This window comes from Vicia villosa, unplaced genomic scaffold (assembly GCF_029867415.1).
Source record: "Vicia villosa cultivar HV-30 ecotype Madison, WI unplaced genomic scaffold, Vvil1.0 ctg.003280F_1_1, whole genome shotgun sequence".
Taxonomy (NCBI): domain Eukaryota; kingdom Viridiplantae; phylum Streptophyta; class Magnoliopsida; order Fabales; family Fabaceae; genus Vicia; species Vicia villosa.
The window spans coordinates 143,921-168,698 of NW_026706164.1; the positions used below are offsets into that span (position 1 = coordinate 143,921).

General features: G+C 37.9%; 1 protein-coding gene across 1 annotated transcript; it reads right to left on the minus strand.

The window, feature by feature from the left end:
* Window positions 1-3,253: 3,253 nt before the first annotated feature.
* LOC131640725 (uncharacterized) lies at window positions 3,254-24,778 on the minus strand. The gene is made up of 5 exons (XM_058911111.1): window positions 24,409-24,778; window positions 24,126-24,338; window positions 4,833-4,895; window positions 4,287-4,319; window positions 3,254-3,367 (listed from the first exon to the last, which is right to left on the minus strand). Exons 1-5 carry the CDS (start codon window positions 24,541-24,543, stop codon window positions 3,254-3,256), a joined length of 558 nt encoding a protein of 185 aa, XP_058767094.1. The 5' UTR covers window positions 24,544-24,778.

Consider the following 24,778-nt stretch of genomic DNA (forward strand, 5'->3'; position numbering starts at 1 on the left):
ATCTACGGGCTCTTAACTTGCTTAGCTCATGTTTGTTTGTTTTGAGTTTGAAAGGGGCATTAGGACTTTAGCGTAAATGCGTAGCCTTAGTTTTTCGAAATAGTAGTGAAAAGATTTTTTTTATTGAGCTAGGCAGGTTAAGAGCACTATCCTAACTAATTGGTCCTTTTCTATACTTTTTACTATTCCCAGGATCATCCATACTATATAGAAGTAGGAAATCCTTGTTATATTGGACGTACGGGTCATCGAAGGGTCGTCGAGGTCGTTTGAAGGAAACAAGTAGAGGTACCTTTAGCAATATTCGAAGGGGCAATCATTGTTTCGTAGGCAACCATTCGAGGGACTAGATCATATTATCGTAAGGCAACATCGCGGGTCATCGAGGGACTTATGATCTTTGCAATGATTTTTAATCGAGGGACTTTGCTAATTGGTACCTCTACATTCGAGGGACACGACCTTTTAATCGAAGGCAACCAAGAGGGACGTACCCTAAGGGTGAGTGCGTGCAAGTGTGTTGGATTCGATTATATTTTGTCTTGTATTTTTTAGTTAGCTAAAAATTGATTAGATTATCTTGCCATACACGCCCTAATTAGCATACATCTAAACAATATATACAATAAAATACAGGAATTTAAAGGTGCAGAAACATAAAGATATTCACTATGATATTTACATTTGACCTATGTACATTCTAATGTAGAAGCAAAAATAAACAAACATGCGCCATACATTGGATTTTGAGATGAGAGAAGAAATCGGGAGAAAATAAAAATATAGGAAACTAGTGGTTAATTAAATTAAATTTCTTGATTAATTCCTAAATTAAAAATTAATTATCAAATTATTTAATTAATTAACTAATCCTAAATCTATTAAGTTAATTAAATTTTAAATAAAAAAGCTATGTTTAAAATTATCAAAACCTAATTAATTCTAATTATTTTTAATGGTGATAACTAATTAAAATTATGTAACTAACCTAATATATTTTTACTAATTAATTAAAAAAACATGTAAAATAAGTTAGGAGGTGGAAATAAATGGAAAAATCAGAAAGGAAAAAAAAGAATTTCAAAGCCGCCCCCAACTAGACTCGAACTAGGGTCATGGGGCTTGCAAGGGCTGCGTTTGCCATCTGTGCTGCAAGTAGTTGTTGTTAGTGATCCCTGAAACAAGAAATAAATAGTATAACAAAGGTTTAAATGGTGTTTTCAAAGCAAGAGTCAAATGTGGGCCATGGTAGTAGCGCGTGTCAGCTAATTGTAAGGAGGGAGAAATCCAATTTGTTGACTCTCCAATCAGGCGCGGAGAGAGAAATTGACAACATTGAACGGCCAATGGGAGAGATATTTTGCGCCACGCAGAGGTGTCCATATTTCAGCATCACTGTTCATCATCCTCTTCCTTGGAACCTGCGGAATCTGTTGCGATATTTGCCACCGAGTTACCTGCGGATTTTACTATCTCCTCCATACTTAAACCTGCAGCCATGGAAACACGAACAAAATGAAACTAGCAATAATAAATGGCATCCAGGTTACATAAACATGTCCCTCTGAGTCCAAATCAACCATTAGTTTTGGTTAAAAACTCCTGCATACGGAGATCCGAAAACAAAACTCATGGAACCCTAACAATGGTGCTAGGCGTTCTAAGCATTATGGCTTAGCTTTAGTGATCCAAACTTGTTCTAAACAACATTACAAACACATTGAAAGCATCGAATCAAATCAAAACATGCTGTATAATAAAAAACGAGAATCACAATCATGAGGGAATATGAGCATGCATGCTACGAGTTTTTAAACGTTAAAGGGCTCATGTTTGGATCCATACTTACCCTAAATTTCCTCAGGTGGAGATTGGAATGGTTGCAAAGCTTTGAAAGTGACTGCAATAGTGAACACGAATTTTCACTTTCTTTGAGAATTTTGCAAGTATGGGAGAGGTATTTTGGAGGCTAGGGTTTCGTGATCCACCATGCTGCAATTGTTATGAATATATAGTAGGCTATTTTAGGGTTTAAAAAGATGGAAAGAATCATTTGTTTTGATTGAAGAAAATTTGATTTGTTTTTTGAATCAAATCTTTCTTTTTTGAATTTCCATCTATTTTCCTCCCCTTTCTTTCACGTGTAATGGGGTATTGGAATGAACTTGGACATGTTTACACATATGGAAAGTTTTGAATAATTTGATTTGGTTTATTTTTTTGATTTAATTTGATTTATATTGAATTTAATTAAATAAATCCAAAAATAAATATAATACAATCATAAAATAAGTATCAAATAGTCTTTGGGCCTTTAATAAACTTGGAATCTCGTGGGTGATCAAAAAGTTATGGCCCATTGCTCAAAAATATGAAATTGGTCAGTTAAAGCTTTATGCATTTCTCAGATTTTGCCCAACTTGCACCGATCATAACTCATCCAATTTTTATCGTATAAAGGTGTTTTAGGACTTTTTGGAAAGCTTAGGATGTCCTCTACAAGCTACTTTGGAAGCTTTTTTCCATTTGGAGATTTTATCTTGATGATATGGCTTGTGCGAGAAAACTGCTTTTTGCGAGTTCCTAGAAGGACCTGTAATGTTTTGGCTTATATCTCTTATGCGGAAGCATTTCTTGACCTCGGGCTCAACATAAAAGTTGTAGAGAATTGAATTTCCTTGAGAATAGGCTTTGGTTGGGAAATTTTTGATGAACCATGTGAGAGTTATGATCAGTCAAAGTTCAGTTGACTTTCCCCTTAAAACCCTAATTTAGTAACTTCTTCCTTTGATGATTTTGGACCTTTTTCCTGATGAATCATGATCAAATTTTGATCAAATGATGAATATAACATAGAAATGTTGATGTTGCCCAAAAATCGGGAGTTTTGACTGTACTTTGTCCATAGTTGACTTCTAGGTCAAAAATAGTCGACTGTTGATCGTTTGAGCGTTCGAATGAGCAATCCTGTGGATCAAGGCTTGAAATTTGTCATGAGGGTCCTTTGAGGCATATGAGAGGCCATGGAGCCTATTTGGGGTCTCAGAATTTGATTAACCTTGAGAAAATTCAAACCCTAGTTCTGACCTTCATTGCTTAGGAGGAGAATGAACATGCTTTCAGTCAGGGATCATATGAGCCTGGGGAGACTAACTGAGCTCAATTATCTTGAAATGTAATGGGCAAATTTTGGGGTATGACAGCTGCCCCTGTTCAATCTTCTTAAATCTGAGGATGTAGAGTGGTTTGTATGTCAATCGAAATCTGAAGTTGTTATCGCATCTACAATTGCTCCAGCTGCGATAACAGGTATATCACGGTCGCCAACAAGATCGACCACCCTCGGCACCAATGAAATTAAACTATCCTGCAATAAAACAAAGTGAGGAATACCACCATCTGTTATCAACAGCTTACAGAAATTGAAAGGGCTAGGGTTTTGTACTCAGTCGAAAAGAATGATTAGCTATCATTTGCATCAGCTACTTAAGATCAATAAAGCAATGCCCGAGAATAAAAGATGAACTCTTTAAAAGGATATAAACATTACATATGTAAGTCACTGCCTTCCCTTGACAAAATTTCAAAAATAATTGTAACCAGATTTTTTTTTCACTACAGATATGGGGAAAAAATAGGCATTGAATACTAAACTCATAATTTATGACAGAAAAACATCAAAGATGAAGTTTTGCTTTTTAATTCACAACTTCCTCAAAAAATAGGCACTAAAACATGGAGTATGTTGTAGTCAATCTGTAGGTATTGTGCAAGTCATTAACAACATTACTCAAGAATAGTAAAAACCACTAGAAAGTAACGAATAACAAAATATCAGCAATTTTTCTACCTATGTAGCACTAACACTCCAAGTTAAAAGTGTGTCCGAATGTACAACACTCGTAAGGCACTAACACATGTGCTTACATTCAATATTTTTTATCTTTTCCAGTTATAATCAGTGTCCATGTTAGTATCTTGCAAAGTCGTCTAAAGTTTTTGAAGGTCATGTGTAGATTAGCTGCAGTTCAACCATAACAAAGCAAATAAAGTTCCTAATTGACCAAGATTTAACCGTGATAATATTTTATGAGGCCCTATTTAACTACAGTTTAACTGTGACGCATTTCGAACCTCGTGCGATAGCCCGTCTTGCACAGCCTCAAAGACGGCCCTGGTTTCGTGTACTGTTTGTTTCAGTATAAGTGATTTAGGGATTTATACTTAAAAACATATGCATACATCAAAACCTAGGCATGCGTCAAAACCATGACAGACATGCATACCCGACCAATAACATGACCACCAGCCTCACGTCCAGGGGCGGATGTATGTACATTGATATGGGGGCTTAAGCCCCCACCATCTAGTTGCCTCTCTCTTTGACCATGCTAATATTTTCTCTCTATATGCAAAAGTTTAAAGAAGTTAGCCCCCACAATTTTTTGATGTTTTATCTGTTTTATTCTAGTAATATATATAAAACTCAAAGTCATATGAGCTATAGAATTTTATTATTTTCTTTATAATTTGTAAAGTAAAATTGATACTTCCTATTTAGTAATTACCTAATCTACAATTCACTTGAAAAATTATGACATTATATTGTCTAGCACATTTTGTAATGGTTACAATTTATAAATTTTTCTCTTAATTTATAGAAGTTAAAATAATTTAATAGATTTTATATAAAATTTTAACTAAACAAATTTAAACTTTTTATTTTTAAATTTCAATATTATACACTCTTATTTATGTATTAAAAGAAATTCACAATATTATTTTTTTGCCCCCATTATACAAAATCTCTGGATCCGCCACTGCTCACGTCCTTGTACGATGATTCCATCGACACCTGCATCAATTGCCAGTTTTACGCTTTCGACACTGCCAACCTATAATAGAATCACAAAACACAATTAATTGGTTCGATTCCAAATAAACATAAACAACAACAATAACAATGCCGTATCTGTTACCCTAGGATTTCGACTTACCATTAATGGGCAACTGGGGCTCAAAATTTGTAATTGGGCCTCAATTTGGTAGAAAGACCCTAAATTGGTAATTGGGCCTCAATTAAATAATTACATTGCCATTTGGGTTGAAGTGGTTCGACTAAGTAATGCTTAGTAGTCGAAGCTGTTCGACTAGAAAGATTATCAGAGGCTTCAGCGTTCGATCAGAAGTATGCGAAGACTTAAGAATTTTGCTGCAGAAACTGAAGTGGAAGTCGAGAGGTATTAGAAGTTAAAAGGAGACAGTTTGCAGCGGTTACAAGAGACGCGTGGAGGTCTCACAGTTGAAGATCTTGCATGTCGAAGACACGTGTTGACTGATAATCAGTCGACCGTTATTAGTAGTTATTTTATTTTACTATTTAAGCAAGTTCCATAGGAATAGTTAGGGGTCCGCATTTTCTACAAAACACAAGTAAACTCAAATCTCTGTGTAATAATGAGTGACGAGTGCAACCTTGGAATGTACGTATGCGTACCAGTTTAATTAATGCAATCATTTTGCTTTATATTTTCATCTTTTAGTGCACATTTATTGCCTTTTTATTGCTTTGATTTACTTTAAAGCCTTTAATTTCAGTGTTTTACTTTTACTTTAAAGTCACTGTTGCATTCAATACAAACCAGATACACATAATATAACAAAATAAAGCAATTAGTCCTGGAGTATTCTAGTTGATTCCGCAAAAGTAACCTTTAAAAAGGAAACTAGCGCTTGTTTACCATTTTTCTGGGTAAACAAATTGGCACACCCGGTGGGATCCGTCAATTGCTGTTTGTTTTATATTTGTTAGTATAATAGTTATGTATGATATTAAGAAGTGGTCGGAAATTAACTAACATGGCTGAAGTTAATACAAATAATTCTGATCTTTCTGGAAATCAAGGGGTTGTTCTGACCGGAACAACACCACAAAGTGCCGCAGATTCATCCCCAGTTAGAACAACAAATACTGGTGGATCGACGGCAGCAATATTGGTATCATCACCAACGAATGTACGGTCACCGTTTAATCCGTTACGACCACCATTTCATGGAATGATGCCTCCACCAGGTTTTAACCCTCAGTTTGGAATGCCCACGTCTATGATGCAAGGTTTGCACACAAATCCTTCATTATATTCTGACAGCATGATGGCTACAAGCACATCAAATCCAGGGGGTCGACCTATAGGCATAGGATATAATCACCAGGCTTTGCCATCTTTAAATACTACGTCAATGTTGTCAATTCGACAACAAATAGATGAAAGTAATCATGAAATTGTGAATGCCCTTACTCAACAAATGGGAACTGTTTTTACTCCCATGATAAATAACACGAACCAAAGTTATGAAATATTGGCTGGACAAATGGCCAGAATTGCAGATTTCTTTGGAGCGCCCCCACAACCAAACCTTTCGACTACTCAAGGGTCGAATGTGAGAGGGGTCGAACATATAGGACAAGGAGATCAAATTGAGCAAGAGATCCCTAGAATAGTACAAAGGCATCAAGATGCTGACCAGGTTCTTAGGAACATCCAGCAAGATGTCAATGTTGGACACAGTAATATCTCTAATGTAGTCGAACAAATTTTAGTTCAGAATGGAATAAATGTAGGTTTGCATAGACCAAATTTCGTTTCCCCGTTGTCAGAATACGTAAGGCAAACAGAATTGCCTAGGGGGTGGAAAGTCCCAAAAGTCACCAAATTTGCTGGTGAGACTGGAGAGTCGACGGTCGAACATATTGCTAGGTTCCAGACAGAGGCTGGAGAAATAGCAAACAATGAAAATCTAAAGATGAAGTATTTTCCAAGTTCTTTAACAAAAAATGCATTTACTTGGTTCACGACCTTATCTCCACAATCTTTGTTCTCCTGGAACCAATTAGAACGATTGTTCCATGAACAATTTTATATGGGACAGTCGAAAATTAGTTTGAAAGAATTAGCTGGAGTTAGGCGAAAGGGTACAGAACCAGTCGATGACTATCTAAACCGTTTTAGGTTACTGAAAGCTAGATGTTTCACACAAATTCCTGAACATGAGTTAGTCGAAATGGCTGCAGGTGGGTTAGATTATTCCATAAGGAAGAAATTAGACACCCAACATTTGAGAGATATGGCACAACTGGCAGATAGAGTACGCCAGGTCGAAAGGCTAAAAGCTGAAAAAGCCAGAGCTAGTAAATATCATAAGAAAGAAAAGATAGCTTATGTCACTACAAGTGAGTTCGACTCTACTAGAGATAGTGAATACGAAGAGGGAGAGGTCAACGTGGCTGAATTAAAGCCAGGGCCACCATATATCTGTAAATTGCTCAAGCCCTCAAAAGATAAAAATCTGATTGAAAGTAAAAATGAAAAATTTTCTAGTAAAACGTATTCATTTGATATAACAAAATGTGATGAAATATTTGATTTGTTGGTTTCTGATGGGCAAATCATAGTACCCCCAGGACTTAAAAATCCTCCTCTCGAACAAAAGAAAAAAAGAGGATTTTGTAATTTCATAATTTCTTGGGTCATAAAACTTCTCAATGTGTCCTTTTCAGGGATTTGGTGCAGAAAGCTTTGAAAGAAGGAAGGTTATAGTTTGGAGAAAAGCCAAAGTCATCAATGCAAGTTGATATTGATCCTTTGCAAGTCGAAGAGGCTCACTATACTGAGCTTGCTGATGTGATGATGGTCGAGACTACTGATGGTTTCGTTAGAAAGCAAAACGGCGCTACTGATGGCAAAGTTTTGAACATGGTTTATCCTGAACCAAATGAAAGTCTTTTGAAATTCCTTGAGAGATGCCACAATAACAACTCTCAAGTTGGATTATGCCCAAGGTGTGATGCTGTTTTCAATGTCGATGTTGCAAACAAAGTGAGGTTCGATCCTCGTCGAGGCAAGAATCGTCAATTCATGTACACAGGAGAAAACAGTGGTCGAAGGGCTGGAGAATACAGGAAGATGTTTGAAAAACCAAGGACTTTCCGTCCCAAGACGGATGTCCCTGAAGACAAATGGGTGAAACCCATTAACTTCAGAGGTAAACGCCCAGAATGGAAAATTCAAGGCGAGGGAACCAATGCTGAAGGCTCTTGGACGGATAGTGGATCTAAAAGAAAAGATTACATATCTCCAAACTACAAAGGAAAGAACCCCATGACTCGAACGCAGTGGAGGCGTTACCAAAGAAGCCATAAGAATGGACAGGAAAATTCGAAAATGGTGCAGGCAGGATTTTCTCACTATCAGCCAAAGCCTTTTCACAGGAAGTTGACTGAAGAGCAGGCTAAAATAGCAAATGAAAGACTGGCTGCAGGAATGATCCTAGGAAAGAAACTGATTAAAGAATTGGTTGACGATGATGCTCCGACCCTCAATACAGAAAAAGAGCCTGAGTATTCTCCACTGTCGGACGAAGAGGTCGACGACAACTTTGACATAGAGTCAGATGAGTTGCTAATCGACTGTGGAATTGTCTCTATACTTCCAGCAGAGTTCGACAGAGTATCTGAGGTATCTGAGAACGAAGATGATTTTCTTCCTGACGAGAATGTGGAAGAAACACCTGTTTGTTACTATGTAATGGGAAAAGGAGTGGTAGAAGAGCAAAAGGCTGTGTTTGAGAGGCCAGGTCGAGGAATGATGTATCATTTGAAGCCTTTATTCATAAGGGCAAAAGTGGATGATGTTCCAATAAACAAAGTGTTTGTCGATGGTGGGGCTGCTGTAAACTTAATGCCTTATTCCTCACTTCAGAAAGTGGGTAAATCTGACAAAGATTTAAGGCCCCATAATATGGTGTTGTCTAATTATGAGGGCAAAACAAGTGGAATACTTGGAGTAATTCAAGTAAAACTAGCTGTTGGTTCGACTGTCAGGTCAACCATCTTTATGGTGATTGCATCGCAAGAAAATTTTAAACTGTTGTTGGGTCGAGAATGGATCCATGGAGTAGGGGCAGTTCCTTCGACCTTACATCAGCGTGTGGCCATTTGGAGGCCAGATGGTATAGTGGAGAATATTGAAGCTGACCAAAGTTATTACAAAACTGAAAGTGGTCGTAGACACTTCGACCAACATCTGGCAAATGTAGCTCCTTGCTACAAAGCAGAAGAGGTGTATTCTTCTGACGAAATTGTGTCTAAGTATCTGAACTTAGACCCAAATTATGGTTTCATTTGGAATAAAGAAGACCCTAATGAACCATTGAACCATGAAAGTCCTCCAGAGCAGAGGACATCAGTCAAAGATGATGATCACTGAGTCAGAATACCTGGCTCGAATAACGGCTTATTTGGCCGAAAACAAAGAAAGAACGGCTTTAGAAGCCGAGTTAGAGAAAAATATGGCTATTGAGGCCATGTTGGTAAAAAATGAGGACAGGCCTGAAGTCGATCACCAAGTCGAACGACTTGATGGGATATACGATGATGAACCTTTAGGTTTCGAAATGGATCCATTAGGATCAGTCAAAAGAATGCAAGCTCAAGATCCCCTGGAAGAAGTTGATTTGGGTGATGGGATCATTAAAAAGCCTACATATGTGAGCACGAAGCTTGCAAGTTGTTTAAAAACCAAGTTGATTCGACTCCTAAGAGAATACAAAGATTGTTTTGCTTGGGATTATCACGAAATGCCTGGTTTGGGTCGACAGGTGGTGGAACATCGACTACCTTTAAACCCAGGTAAAAAACCGATCAAGCAGCTTCCTAGAAGATTTGCGCCAGAGGTTATGGAAAAAATCAAAGTAGAAATTGAAAGATTGCTGAAAAGCAAGTTTATTCGAACTGCGAGGTATGTCGAATGGTTAGCTAATATAGTGCCGGTCATAAAGAAAAATGGTAGCCTTCGTATATGCATAAATTTCAGAGATTTAAATAAGGCTACCCCTAAAGATGAATATCCCATGCCGGTTGCTGAAATGTTAGTCGACTCTGCAGCCGGATTTGAATATCTCAGCTTATTGGATGGATATTCAGGCTATAACCAAATTTTTATAGTTGAAGAAGATGTACCTAAGACGGCGTTTCGATGCCCAGGTGCTTTAGGAACTTATGAACGGGTAGTAATGCCCTTTGGTTTAAAAAATGCTGGAGCTACATACCAACGAGCCATGAATTCCATGTTTCATGATTTTATTGACAAGTTTATGCAGGTTTATATTGATGATATTGTAATAAAATCTAACTCTGAAAATGGTCACTTAGACCATCTTCGACAATCTTTTGAACGAATGAGGAAATATGGACTCAAAATGAACCCTTTAAAATGTGCTTTTGGTGTGCATGCAGGGGATTTCCTGGGCTTCGTGGTTCACAAGAAAGGCATTGAGATAAACCAAAATAAGACGAAAGCAATCTTGAAGCTAAAGGCGCCAGAAACAAAGAAACAACTCCAGTCATTGTTGGGGAAGATTAATTTCTTGAGGAGATTCATCTCAAATCTAAGTGGCAAAACGAAGATATTTTCACCACTTATGAAGCTCAAGAACCAAGATCAATTCAAATGGGAGCAAGAACATCAACAGGCGTTCGACCAAATAAAAGCTTATTTAACTAAGCCTCCTATTTTGTTACCCCCCAATAGGACAAAAAGTATGAAATTATACATAGCTGCATCAGGCTCGACAATTGGGAGTATGTTAGCCCAAGAGGATGATAATGGCGTCGAAAGAGCTATATATTATCTAAGTCGAACCCTAGTAGATGTTGAAACTAGGTATAATGATATTGAAAAATTATGCTTATGCTTGTACTTCTCATGTAATAAACTTAAGCAATATATAAAGCCTGTTGATGTGTATGTGTCCTCTCATTTTGATGTTGTTAAACATATGTTGTCTAAACCAATTTTGCATAGTCGAATTGGTAAGTGGGCCTTAGCGCTAACTGAATTTTCCTTGACATATGTCCCTTTAAAAGCCATGAAAGGACAAGTTGTGGCTGATTTTATAGTCGACCATGGGTTAGTCGAATTGTCTGTAAATCAAGTCGAACGAACTAACTGGAAACTGTTTTTTGACGGTTCTAGTCACAAAATTGGATCAGGCATTGGAGTCTTGATTATTTCTCCCAAAGGACTTCCAACAAAGTTCCATTATAAAATGAAAGAAGTATGCTCTAACAATGAGGTCGAATATGAAGCCTTGATAACTGGTTTGAAGGCCCTAATAGATTTAGGGGCAAAACGAGTTGAGATTCGAGGTGATTCTGAGCTAATAATTCGACAAATCAAAAAAGAGTATAAATGCATCAAAGAAAATCTAATAATGTATTATGCAATTGTGATACGCTTATTAGAAAAATTCGAACATGTTGAGATCTTGCATGTACCAAGATCTAACAATTGCATTGCCAATGAATTGGCACAAATTGCTTCTGGGTATAGAGTTTCTAAAGACAAGTTAGAAGATATGGTCGAGATCAAGAATAAAGAAACCCATGAAGTATTAGACAAGTTAGGTCAATTGTCGACGTCAAAATTTGAGGGGGTAGGTGATAATGTTGAAAGTAAAGTTGAAAGTAAAGATTTGTATGCCTTGGAAATTTTTGCCATCGACAATATGACTGATGCTGATTGGAGAAACCCATTGGTCCAATACCTAAATAATCCAGTCGGAGGAACTGATCGAAAGATTAAATATAGAGCTCTAAACTATGTGATATTAGGAAATGATTTATACAAGAAAACAGCCGAGGGTGTATTGTTGAAATGCTTAAGTGAAGCTGAAGCATATTTGGCTGTGTCAGAAGTTCATAGTGGTGTTTGTGGAGCTCATCAATCAGGCCATAAGATGAAGTGGTTGTTGTTTAGACAAGGTTTATATTGGCCAACAATGTTAAAAGATTGTATTGAATATGCAAGAGGATGCCAAGAGTGCCAGAAATTTTCAGGCATTCAACATGTTCCAGCCAGTGAATTGCATGCCATTGTCAAACCTTGGCCTTTTAGAGGATGGGCTTTGGATTTAATAGGAGACATCAAACCTGCATCTTCTAAGCAACAAAGATTCATTTTAGTAGGAATAGATTATTTTACTAAATGGATAGAGGCAATCCCACTAGTTAATGCTGATCAAGAAGCAGTGATTAGTTTCATACAAAAACACATTATCTATAGATATGGGATTCTAGAAACTATTACTACTGATCAAGGATCAGTTTTTGTTGGTCGAAAGATGCAAGCTTTTGCAGCAGAGACAGGATTTAAATTGCTAACATCCACTCCGTATTATGCTCAGGCTAATGGTCAAGTCGAAGCTGCTAATAAAGTTATTATAAACTTAATAAAGAAGCATGTGGGGAAAAAGCCAAGAAATTGGCATCAAACGCTCGACCAAATCCTTTGGGCTTGTCGGACGTCACCAAAGGAAGCAATAAATACTACCCCATTTCGTTTGACTTTTGGGCGTGATGTTGTATTGCCTGCAGAGATTCATCTACAGTCGACAAGAATTCAACGACAAAATAGTCTCTCGTCTGACGAATACTGGAATATGATGTTAGATGAATTAGTAGAATTAGACGAAGAAAGGCTAATAGCGTTGGATAGGTTAATAAGACAAAAAGAAAAAGTGGCGAAGGCTTACAACAAGAAAGTCAAAGAGAATACATTCATGGTAGGTAATTATGTATGGAAAGTTATTCTGCCCATGGATCAAAGGAATAAGTTATTGGGTAAATGGTCCCCAAGTTGGGAAGGACCGTTTAAAATTTTGCAAGTGTTTTCAAACAATGCATATGAAATTGAAGAATTAAATTCAGATGGTCGAATTTTGAGGGTGAATGGTAAATATTTGAAAAAATATAAACCTACACTTCAAGAAATACGCATAATAGACCGAAGCTGAAATATTAGATTAAAAATGGCTATAAAAGTAGCCAACTATTACAAAAATAATCATAAAGAAGTGGAGCGATCGAAGAATACAAAAAAAAAGGAAAAAAAAACCAAAGTCACTAAAATATCCAATATTAGTTAACCCTTCGGTCGATGTCTTTCAAGGATAGTAGAGGCAGACTTTCGGCTTCGAACATATCCATACGTCCAGCCTTGCGCATTTTCCTCACCACACCTTGCCTGAGGAATAGGTAGGATAAGAATCTTCCATAAGGAAGACAAGTCACCACTCCTTGACGAGAGGCAGTCAAAGAGACAGCTTCCACAAGTTGCTTAAAAATCAATAGAGGAAAGTTGATTTTCTTCCCCTGAAGGGCACAGGAAATGAATTCCAAGTCTTCCACCATGATGCTATTTTCATCATGGTTGCATGGACGAAAGTTGCCCACCAAAAGTTGGTGCCAAATTTTGATTACTTTGGCACAAAAGGGGTCATTGCCCATGAGATCCCTTAACATATTAGAAGTGTTCATGTCGAAAATATTGTCACCAAAAGTTTCACCGGTATTACTGCATTTCAACAAATCAGAGATTGTTGAGGGAGTGATGATGACATGAGCCCCTCGAATGGTGGAGGTTATAGTAGTCCTCCCTTCTGGATCTATGCGCAAAGATGCAAACCTCCAAAATTCAGTCAGCATGCAGGGATAGATGTTACCATCTAAAATTTCAGGATAAAACTCAAGTCCCTGACCAGCATAGAGAGCACGAACATTGATGTGGTTCGCATCAAACTCTTCTTCAGAAAGTTTAAATTCTTTCTTGATGCAGGATCTTATCTGGGCGTTTGTTAAAGGTGGTGCCATGGTTTGAAGACAAAGATTGAGGTATGAAAATGTTTAAGATGTTATGCGTAGGGAAATGCAAAAGGAAATGGAAGGATTGAGGCTATATATATATAGAGAATATGTAGTTACTTCAGCAAGACAAACGTGGGATAGGAAGTTAGAGAATCAAAGAGTCATATTAAATATCTTGGAAACTGACACAAGCAAGTTGGGAACAGGTAAATAGCCCACTACCTAGTGTTTAGGTAATAATTAGAGCCTGGGAAAATGTAATGTAATCATGGCGTAATGGGAATTAACAAAAGTCGAAACCCAAGAAAGAACTGAAACGCCATCTTTTCTCTTTCCTAAAGTCAGTCGAAAGAAGTCGCTTGGGGGGCAATTTGTTACCCTAGGATTTCGACTTACCAATAAATGGGCAACTGGGGCTCAAAATTGGTAATTGGGCCTCAATTTGGTAGAAAGGCCCTAAATTGGTAATTGGGCCTCAATTAAATAATTACATTGCCATTTGGGTTGAAGTGGTTCGACTAAGTAATGCTTAGTAGTCGAAGCTGTTCGACTAGAAAGATTATCAGAGGCTTCAGCGTTCGATCAGAAGTATGCGAAGACTTAAGAATTTTGCTGCAGAAACTGAAGTGGAAGTCGAGAGGTATTAGAAGTTAAAAGGAGACAGTTTTCAGCAGTTACAAGAGACGCGTGGAGGTCTCACAGTTGAAGATCTTGCATGTCGAAGACACGTGTTGACTGATAATCAGTCGACCGTTATTAGTAGTTATTTTATTTTACTATTTAAGCAAGTTCCATAGAAATAGTTAGGGGTCCGCATTTTCTACAAAACACAAGTAAACTCAAATCTCTGTGCAATAATGAGTGACGAGTGCAATCTTGGAATGTACGTATGCGTACCAGTTTAATTAATGCAATCATTTTGCTTTATATTTTCATCTTTCAGTGCACATTTAGTGCCTTTTTATTGCTTTGATTTACTTTAAAGCCTTTAATTTCAGTGTTTTACTTTTACTTTAAAGTCACTGTTGCATTCAATACAAACCAGATACACATAATATAACAAAATAAAGCAATTAGTCCTGGAGTATTCTAGTTGATTCCGCAAAAGTAACCTTTAAAAAGGAAACTAGCGCTTGTTTACCATTTTTCTGGGTAAACAAATTGGCACACCCGGTGGGATCCGTCAATTGCTGTTTGTTTTATATTTGTTAGTATAATAGTTATGTATGATATTAAGAAGTGGTCGGAAATTAACTAACATGGCTGAAGTTAATACAAATAATTCTGATCTTTCTGGAAATCAAGGGGTTGTTCTGACCGGAACAACACCACAAAGTGCCGCAGATTCATCCCCAGTTAGAACAACAAATACTGGTGGATCGACGGCAGCAATATTGGTATCATCACCAACGAATGTACGGTCACCGTTTAATCCGTTACGACCGCCATTTCATGGAATGATGCCTCCACCAGGTTTTAACCCTCAGTTTGGAATGCCCACGTCTATGATGCAAGGTTTGCACACAAATCATTCATTATATTCTGACAGCATGATGGCTACAAGCACATCAAATCCAGGGGGTCGACCTATAGGCATAGGATATAATCACCAGGCTTTGCCATCTTTAAATACTACGTCAATGTTGTCAATTCGACAACAAATAGACGAAAGTAATCATGAAATGGTGAATGCCCTTACTCAACAAATGGGAACTGTTTTTACTCCCATGATAAATAACACGAACCAAAGTTATGAAATATTGGCTGGACAAATGGCCAGAATTGCAGATTTCTTTGGAGCGCCCCCACAACCAAACCTTTCGACTACTCAAGGGTCGAATGTGAGAGGGGTCGAACATATAGGACAAGGAGATCAAATTGAGCAAGAGATCCCTAGAATAGTACAAAGGCATCAAGATGCTGACCAGGTTCTTAGGAACATCCAGCAAGATGTCAATGTTGGACACAGTAATATCTCTAATGTAGTCGAACAAATTTTAGTTCAGAATGGAATAAATGTAGGTTTGCATAGACCAAATTTCGTTTCCCCGTTGTCAGAATACGTAAGGCAAACAGAATTGCCTAGGGGGTGGAAAGTCCCAAAAGTCACCAAATTTGCTGGTGAGACTGGAGAGTCGACGGTCGAACATATTGCTAGGTTCCAGATAGAGGCTGGAGAAATAGCAAACAATGAAAATCTAAAGATGAAGTATTTTCCAAGTTCTTTAACAAAAAATGCATTTACTTGGTTCACGACCTTATCTCCACAATCTTTGTTCTCCTGGAACCAATTAGAACGATTGTTCCATGAACAATTTTATATGGGACAGTCGAAAATTAATTTGAAAGAATTAGCTGGAGTTAGGCGAAAGGGTACAGAACCAGTCGATGACTATCTAAACCGTTTTAGGTTACTGAAAGCTAGATGTTTCACACAAATTCCTGAACATGAGTTAGTCGAAATGGCTGCAGGTGGGTTAGATTATTCCATAAGGAAGAAATTAGACACCCAACATTTGAGAGATATGGCACAACTGGCAGATAGAGTACGCCAGGTCGAAAGGCTAAAAGCTGAAAAAGCCAGAGCTAGTAAATATCATAAGAAAGAAAAGATAGCTTATGTCACTACAAGTGAGTTCGACTCTACTAGCGATAGTGAATACGAAGAGGGAGAGGTCAACGTGGCTGAATTAAAGCCAGGGCCACCATATATCTGTAAATTGCTCAAGCCCTCAAAAGATAAAAATCTGATTGAAAGTAAAAATGAAAAATTTTCTAGTAAAACGTATTCATTTGATATAACAAAATGTGATGAAATATTTGATTTGTTGGTTTCTGATGGGCAAATCATAGTACCCCCAGGACTTAAAAATCCTCCTCTCGAACAAAAGAAAAAAAGAGGATTTTGTAAATTTCATAATTTCTTGGGTCATAAAACTTCTCAATGTGTCCTTTTCAGGGATTTGGTGCAGAAAGCTTTGAAAGAAGGAAGGTTATAGTTTGGAGAAAAGCCAAAGTCATCAATGCAAGTTGATATTGATCCTTTGCAAGTCGAAGAGGCTCACTATACTGAGCTTGCTGATGTGATGATGGTCGAGACTACTGATGGTTTCGTTAGAAAGCAAAACGGCGCTACTGATGGCAAAGTTTTGAACATGGTTTATCCTGAACCAAATGAAAGTCTTTTGAAATTCCTTGAGAGATGCCACAATAACAACTCTCAAGTTGGATTATGCCCAAGGTGTGATGCTGTTTTCAATGTCGATGTTGCAAACAAAGTGAGGTTCGATCCTCGTCGAGGCAAGAATCGTCAATTCATGTACACAGGAGAAAACAGTGGTCGAAGGGCTGGAGAATACAGGAAGATGTTTGAAAAACCAAGGACTTTCCGTCCCAAGACGGATGTCCCTGAAGACAAATGGGTGAAACCCATTAACTTCAGAGGTAAACGCCCAGAATGGAAAATTCAAGGCGAGGGAACCAATGCTGAAGGCTCTTGGACGGATAGTGGATCTAAAAGAAAAGATTACATATCTCCAAACTACAAAGGAAAGAACCCCATGACTCGAACGCAGTGGAGGCGTTACCAAAGAAGCCATAAGAATGGACAGGAAAATTCGAAAATGGTGCAGGCAGGATTTTCTCACTATCAGCCAAAGCTTTTTCACAGGAAGTTGACTGAAGAGCAGGCTAAAATAGCAAATGAAAGACTGGCTGCAGGAATGATCCTAGGAAAGAAACTGATTAAAGAATTGGTTGACGATGATGCTCCGACCCTCAATACAGAAAAAGAGCCTGAGTATTCTCCACTGTCGGACGAAGAGGTCGACGACAACTTTGACATAGAGTCAGATGAGTTGCTAATCGACTGTGGAATTGTCTCTATACTTCCAGCAGAGTTCGACAGAGTATCTGAGGTATCTGAGAACGAAGATGATTTTCTTCCTGACGAGAATGTGGAAGAAACACCTGTTTGTTACTATGTAATGGGAAAAGGAGTGGTAGAAGAGCAAAAGGCTGTGTTTGAGAGGCCAGGTCGAGGAATGATGTATCATTTGAAGCCTTTATTCATAAGGGCAAAAGTGGATGATGTTCCAATAAACAAAGTGTTTGTCGATGGTGGGGCTGCTGTAAACTTAATGCCTTATTCCTCACTTCAGAAAGTGGGTAAATCTGACAAAGATTTAAGGCCCCATAATATGGTGTTGTCTAATTATGAGGGCAAAACAAGTGGAATACTTGGAGTAATTCAAGTAAAACTAGCTGTTGGTTCGACTGTCAGGTCAACCATCTTTATGGTGATTGCATCGCAAGAAAATTTTAAACTGCTGTTGGGTCGAGAATGGATCCATGGAGTAGGGGCAGTTCCTTCGACCTTACATCAGCGTGTGGCCATTTGGAGGCCAGATGGTATAGTGGAGAATATTGAAGCTGACCAAAGTTATTACAAAACTGAAAGTGGTCGTAGACACTTCGACCAACATCTGGCAAATGTAGCTCCTTGCTACAAAGCAGAAGAGGTGTATTCTTCTGACGAAATTGTGTCTAAGTATCTGAACTTAGACCCAAATTATGGTTTCATTTGGAATAAAGAAGACCCTAATGAACCATTGAACCATGAAAGTCCTCCAGAGCAGAGGACATCAGTCAAAGATGATGACCACTGAGTCAGAATACCTGGCTCGAATAACGGCTTATTTGGCCGAAAACAAAGAAAGAACGGCTTTAGAAGCCGAGTTAGAGAAAAATATGGCTATTGAGGCCATGTTGGTAAAAAATGAGGACAGGCCTGAAGTCGATCACCAAGTCGAACGACTTGATGGGATATACGATGATGAACCTTTAGGTTTCGAAATGGATCCATTAGGATCAGTCAAAAGAATGCAAGCTCAAGATCCCCTGGAAGAAGTTGATTTGGGTGATGGGATCATTAAAAAGCCTACATATGTGAGCACGAAGCTTGCAAGTTGTTTAAAAACCAAGTTGATTCGACTCCTAAGAGAATACAAAGATTGTTTTGCTTGGGATTATCACGAAATTCCTGGTTTGGGTCGACAGGTGGTGGAACATCGACTACCTTTAAACCCAGGTAAAAAACCGACCAAGCAGCTTCCTAGAAGATTTGCGCCAGAGGTTATGGAAAAAATCAAAGTAGAAATTGAAAGATTGCTGAAAAGCAAGTTTATTCGAACTGCGAGGTATGTCGAATGGTTAGCTAATATAGTGCCGGTGATAAAGAAAAATGGTAGCCTTCGTATATGCATAAATTTCAGAGATTTAAATAAGGCTACCCCTAAAGATGAATATCCCATGCCGGTTGCTGAAATGTTAGTCGACTCTGCAGCCGGATTTGAATATCTCAGCTTATTGGATGGATATTCAGGCTATAACCAAATTTTTATAGTTGAAGAAGATGTACCTAAGACGGCGTTTCGATGCCCAGGTGCTTTAGGAACTTATGAACGGGTAGTAATGCCCTTTGGTTTAAAAAATGCTGGAGCTACATACCAACAAGCCATGAATTCCATGTTTCATGATTTTATTGACAAGTTTATGCAGGTTTATATTGATGATATTGTAATAAAATCTAACTCTGAAAATGGTCACTTAGACCATCTTCGACAATCTTTTGAACGAATGAGGAAATATGGACTCAAAGTGAACCCTTTAAAATGTGCTTTTGGTGTGCATGCAGGGGATTTCCTGGGCTTCGTGGTTCACAAGAAAGGCATTGAGATAAACCAAAATAAGACGAAAGCAATCTTGAAGCTAAAGGCGCCAGAAACAAAGAAACAACTCCAGTCATTGTTGGGGAAGATTAATTTCTTGAGGAGATTCATCTCAAATCTAAGTGGCAAAACGAAGATATTTTCACCACTTGTGAAGCTCAAGAACCAAGATCAATTCAAATGGGAGCAAGAACATCAACAGGCGTTCGACCAAATAAAAGCTTATTTAACTAAGCCTCCTATTTTGTTACCCCCCAATAGGACCAAAAGTATGAAATTATACATAGCTGCATCAGGCTCGACAATTGGGAGTATGTTAGCCCAAGAGGATGATAATGGCGTCGAAAGAGCTATATATTATCTAAGTCGAACCCTAGTAGATGCTGAAACTAGGTATAATGATATTGAAAAATTATGCTTATGCTTGTACTTCTCATGTAATAAACTTAAGCAATATATAAAGCCTGTTGATGTGTATGTGTCCTCTCATTTTGATGTTGTTAAACATATGTTGTCTAAACCAATTTTGCATAGTCGAATTGGTAAGTGGGCCTTAGCGCTAACTGAATTTTCCTTGACATATGTCCCTTTAAAAGCCATGAAAGGACAAGTTGTGGCTGATTTTATAGTCGACCATGGGTTAGTCGAATTGTCTGTAAATCAAGTCGAACGAACTAACTGGAAACTGTTTTTTGACGGTTCTAGTCACAAAATTGGATCAGGCATTGGAGTCTTGATTATTTCTCCCAAAGGACTTCCAACAAAGTTCCATTATAAAATGAAAGAAGTATGCTCTAACAATGAGGTCGAATATGAAGCCTTGATAACTGGTTTGAAGGCCCTAATAGATTTAGGGGCAAAACGAGTTGAGATTCGAGGTGATTCTGAGCTAATAATTCGACAAATCAAAAAAGAGTATAAATGCATCAAAGAAAATCTAATAATGTATTATGCAATTGTGATACGCTTATTAGAAAAATTCGAACATGTTGAGATCTTGCATGTACCAAGATCTAACAATTGCATTGCCAATGAATTGGCACAAATTGCTTCTGGGTATAGAGTTTCTAAAGACAAGTTAGAAGATATGGTCGAGATCAAGAATAAAGAAACCCATGAAGTATTAGACAAGTTAGGTCAATTGTCGACGTCAAAATTTGAGGGGGTAGGTGATAATGTTGAAAGTAAAGTTGAAAGTAAAGATTTGTATGCCTTGGAAATTTTTGCCATCGACAATATGACTGATGCTGATTGGAGAAACCCATTGGTCCAATACCTAAATAATCCAGTCGGAGGAACTGATCGAAAGATTAAATATAGAGCTCTAAACTATGTGATATTAGGAAATGATTTATACAAGAAAACAGCCGAGGGTGTATTGTTGAAATGCTTAAGTGAAGCTGAAGCATATTTGGCTGTGTCAGAAGTTCATAGTGGTGTTTGTGGAGCTCATCAATCAGGCCATAAGATGAAGTGGTTGTTGTTTAGACAAGGTTTATATTGGCCAACAATGTTAAAAGATTGTATTGAATATGCAAGAGGATGCAAGAGTGCCAGAAATTTTCAGGCATTCAACATGTTCCAGCCAGTGAATTGCATGCCATTGTCAAACCTTGGCCTTTTAGAGGATGGGCTTTGGATTTAATAGGAGACATCAAACCTGCATCTTCTAAGCAACAAAGATTCATTTTAGTAGGAATAGATTATTTTACTAAATGGATAGAGGCAATCCCACTAGTTAATGCTGATCAAGAAGCAGTGATTAGTTTCATACAAAAACACATTATCTATAGATATGGGATTCTAGAAACTATTACTACTGATCAAGGATCAGTTTTTGTTGGTCGAAAGATGCAAGCTTTTGCAGCAGAGACAGGATTTAAATTGCTAACATCCACTCCGTATTATGCTCAGGCTAATGGTCAAGTCGAAGCTGCTAATAAAGTTATTATAAACTTAATAAAGAAGCATGTGGGGAAAAAGCCAAGAAATTGGCATCAAACGCTCGACCAAATCCTTTGGGCTTGTCGGACGTCACCAAAGGAAGCAATAAATACTACCCCATTTCGTTTGACTTTTGGGCGTGATGTTGTATTGCCTGCAGAGATTCATCTACAGTCGACAAGAATTCAACGACAAAATAGTCTCTCGTCTGACGAATACTGGAATATGATGTTAGATGAATTAGTAGAATTAGACGAAGAAAGGCTAATAGCGTTGGATAGGTTAATAAGACAAAAAGAAAAAGTGGCGAAGGCTTACAACAAGAAAGTCAAAGAGAATACATTCATGGTAGGTAATTATGTATGGAAAGTTATTCTGCCCATGGATCAAAGGAATAAGTTATTGGGTAAATGGTCCCCAAGTTGGGAAGGACCGTTTAAAATTTTGCAAGTGTTTTCAAACAATGCATATGAAATTGAAGAATTAAATTCAGATGGTCGAATTTTGAGGGTGAATGGTAAATATTTGAAAAAATATAAACCTACACTTCAAGAAATACGCATAATAGACCGAAGCTGAAATATTAGATTAAAAATGGCTATAAAAGTAGCCAACTATTACAAAAATAATCATAAAGAAGTGGAGCGATCGAAGAATACAAAAAAAAAAAGGAAAAAAAAACCAAAGTCACTAAAATATCCAATATTAGTTAACCCTTCGGTCGATGTCTTTCAAGGATAGTAGAGGCAGACTTTCGGCTTCGAACATATCCATACGTCCAGCCTTGCGCATTTTCCTCACCACACCTTGCCTGAGGAATAGGTAGGATAAGAATCTTCCATAAGGAAGACAAGTCACCACTCCTTGACGAGAGGCAGTCAAAGAGACAGCTTCCACAAGTTGCTTAAGAATCAATAGAGGAAAGTTGATTTTCTTCCCCTGAAGGGCACAGGAAATGAATTCCAAGTCTTCCACCATGATGCTATTTTCATCATGGTTGCATGGACGAAAGTTCCCCACCAAAAGTTGGTGCCAAATTTTGATTACTTTGGCACAAAAGGGGTCATTGCCCATGAGATCCCTTAACATATTAGAAGTGTTCATGTCGAAAATATTGTCACCAAAAGTTTCACCGGTATTACTGCATTTCAACAAATCAGAGATTGTTGAGGGAGTGATGATGACATGAGCCCCTCGAATGGTGGAGGTTATAGTAGTCCTCCCTTCTGGATCTATGCGCAAAGATGCAAACCTCCAAAATTCAGTCAGCATGCAGGGATAGATGTTACCATCTAAAATTTCAGGATAAAACTCAAGTCCCTGACCAGCATAGAGAGCACGAACATTGATGTGGTTTGCATCAAACTCTTCTTCAGAAAGTTTAAATTCTTTCTTGATGCAGGATCTTATGTGGGCGTTTGTTAAAGGTTGTGCCATGGTTTGAAGACAAAGATTGAGGTATGAAAATGTTTAAGATGTTATGCGTAGGGAAATGCAAAAGGAAATGGAAGGAATGAGGCTATATATATATATAGAGAATATGTAGTTACTTCAGCAAGACAAACGTGGGAAAGGAAGTTAGAGAATCAAAGAGTCATATTAAATATCTTGGAAACTGACACAAGCAAGTTGGGAACAGGTAAATAGCCCACTACCTAGTGTTTAGGTAATAATTAGTGCCTGGGAAAATGTAATGTAATCATGGCATAATGGGAATTAACAAAAGTCGAAACCCAAGAAAGAACTGAAACGCCATCTTTTCTCTTTCCTAAAGTCAGTCGAAAGAAGTCGCTTGGGGGGCAATTTGTTACCCTAGGATTTCGACTTACCAATAAATGGGCAACTGGGGCTCAAAATTGGTAATTGGGCCTCAATTTGGTAGAAAGGCCCTAAATTGGTAATTGGGCCTCAATTAAATAATTACATTGCCATTTGGGTTGAAGTGGTTCGACTAAGTAATGCTTAGTAGTCGAAGCTGTTCGACTAGAAAGATTATCAGAGGCTTCAGCGTTCGATCAGAAGTATGCGAAGACTTAAGAATTTTGCTGCAGAAACTGAAGTGGAAGTCGAGAGGTATTAGAAGTTAAAAGGAGACAGTTTTCAGCAGTTACAAGAGACGCGTGGAGGTCTCACAGTTGAAGATCTTGCATGTCGAAGACACGTGTTGACTGATAATCAGTCGACCGTTATTAGTAGTTATTTTATTTTACTATTTAAGCAAGTTCCATAGGAATAGTTAGGGGTCCGCATTTTCTACAAAACACAAGTAAACTCAAATCTCTGTGTAATAATGAGTGACGAGTGCAACCTTGGAATGTACGTATGCGTACCAGTTTAATTAATGCAGTCATTTTGCTTTATATTTTCATCTTTCAGTGCACATTTACTGCCTTTTTATTGCTTTGATTTACTTTAAAGCCTTTAATTTCAGTGTTTTACTTTTACTTTAAAGTCACTGTTGCATTCAATACAAACCAGATACACATAATATAACAAAATAAAGCAATTAGTCCTGGAGTATTCTAGTTGATTCCGCAAAAGTAACCTTTAAAAAGGAAACTAGCGCTTGTTTACCATTTTTATGGGTAAACAGTATCCCACTAAGTGGAATAGAAAAACTTTCGCTATAATGTTCTCTCTAGGACCATGCTTCTATGCATCAGATAAAATAAGCAAAAAAGATCATTAACAGCATATGAATCAAAACAAAAACTAAAATTAGAAATGGGGTGGCATAAGAAAAAACTGACTTGTGGAACAATTTTAACCCCAGCTGAATGAACCTTGGCAACCAATTCAGGTGTACAATCACCCCAATAAGTTTGCAAGACTGCAACTTTTTCATCAAGAATGACCCTCAAATTCTCCTCATGAGGAAAAGCTAGAACCACACCAACCCCAAAGGGTTTATCAGTTAATGCCCTGGTTTTCTTTATGAGCTCCCTCAAGTAATCCGGGGATTCTTGATAGAACATAAAACTCAATCATTTATAATACTACAAAATCAGAGTGTTGAAATGATAAGGAAATTACCCAATCAGGAGCTCTGAGTAGGCCAAGGGCCCCAGCATTGGCGACAGCAGCAACAAGTTGAGGACCAGAGATATCAGGACCTAATGGTGCCTGAACTATGCCATGTTCGAAACCCAATATTCCTCTCCAACCCATGTTGAAAGCCACTCTCTAGGTGTTGTTGAGTTACTGAAAATTGGATGTGGATGATGAACCACTTTGCACGTGCCGAGTATTTTACACGCGTGTTGTTGGCAGCTAGTAGTATACTAGTAGTTCTCGTCGACTTAACGTAAGCGAAGACGTACTTGTGTTGTTATTGTACTCTGAACCTGACATGTAATTATGCAACACGGAGTGAACCTAACATGATTTGATAATATTTTAAGAT

Bases quoted from the DNA above. Each gene is read 5' to 3' on its own strand.
- LOC131640725 (XM_058911111.1), bottom strand. From the start codon at position 24,543: ATGGGTTGGAGAGGAATATTGGGTTTCGAACATGGCATAGTTCAGGCA. The intron at 4,896-24,125 runs GTCAGTTTTTTC...ATTCTATTATAG, and splicing joins GGGTTAAAATTGTTCCACAA to GTTGGCAGTGTCGAAAGCGT. The intron at 3,368-4,286 runs GTATGCATGTCT...GTTTTATTGCAG, and splicing joins GTGGTCATGTTATTGGTCGG to GATAGTTTAATTTCATTGGT.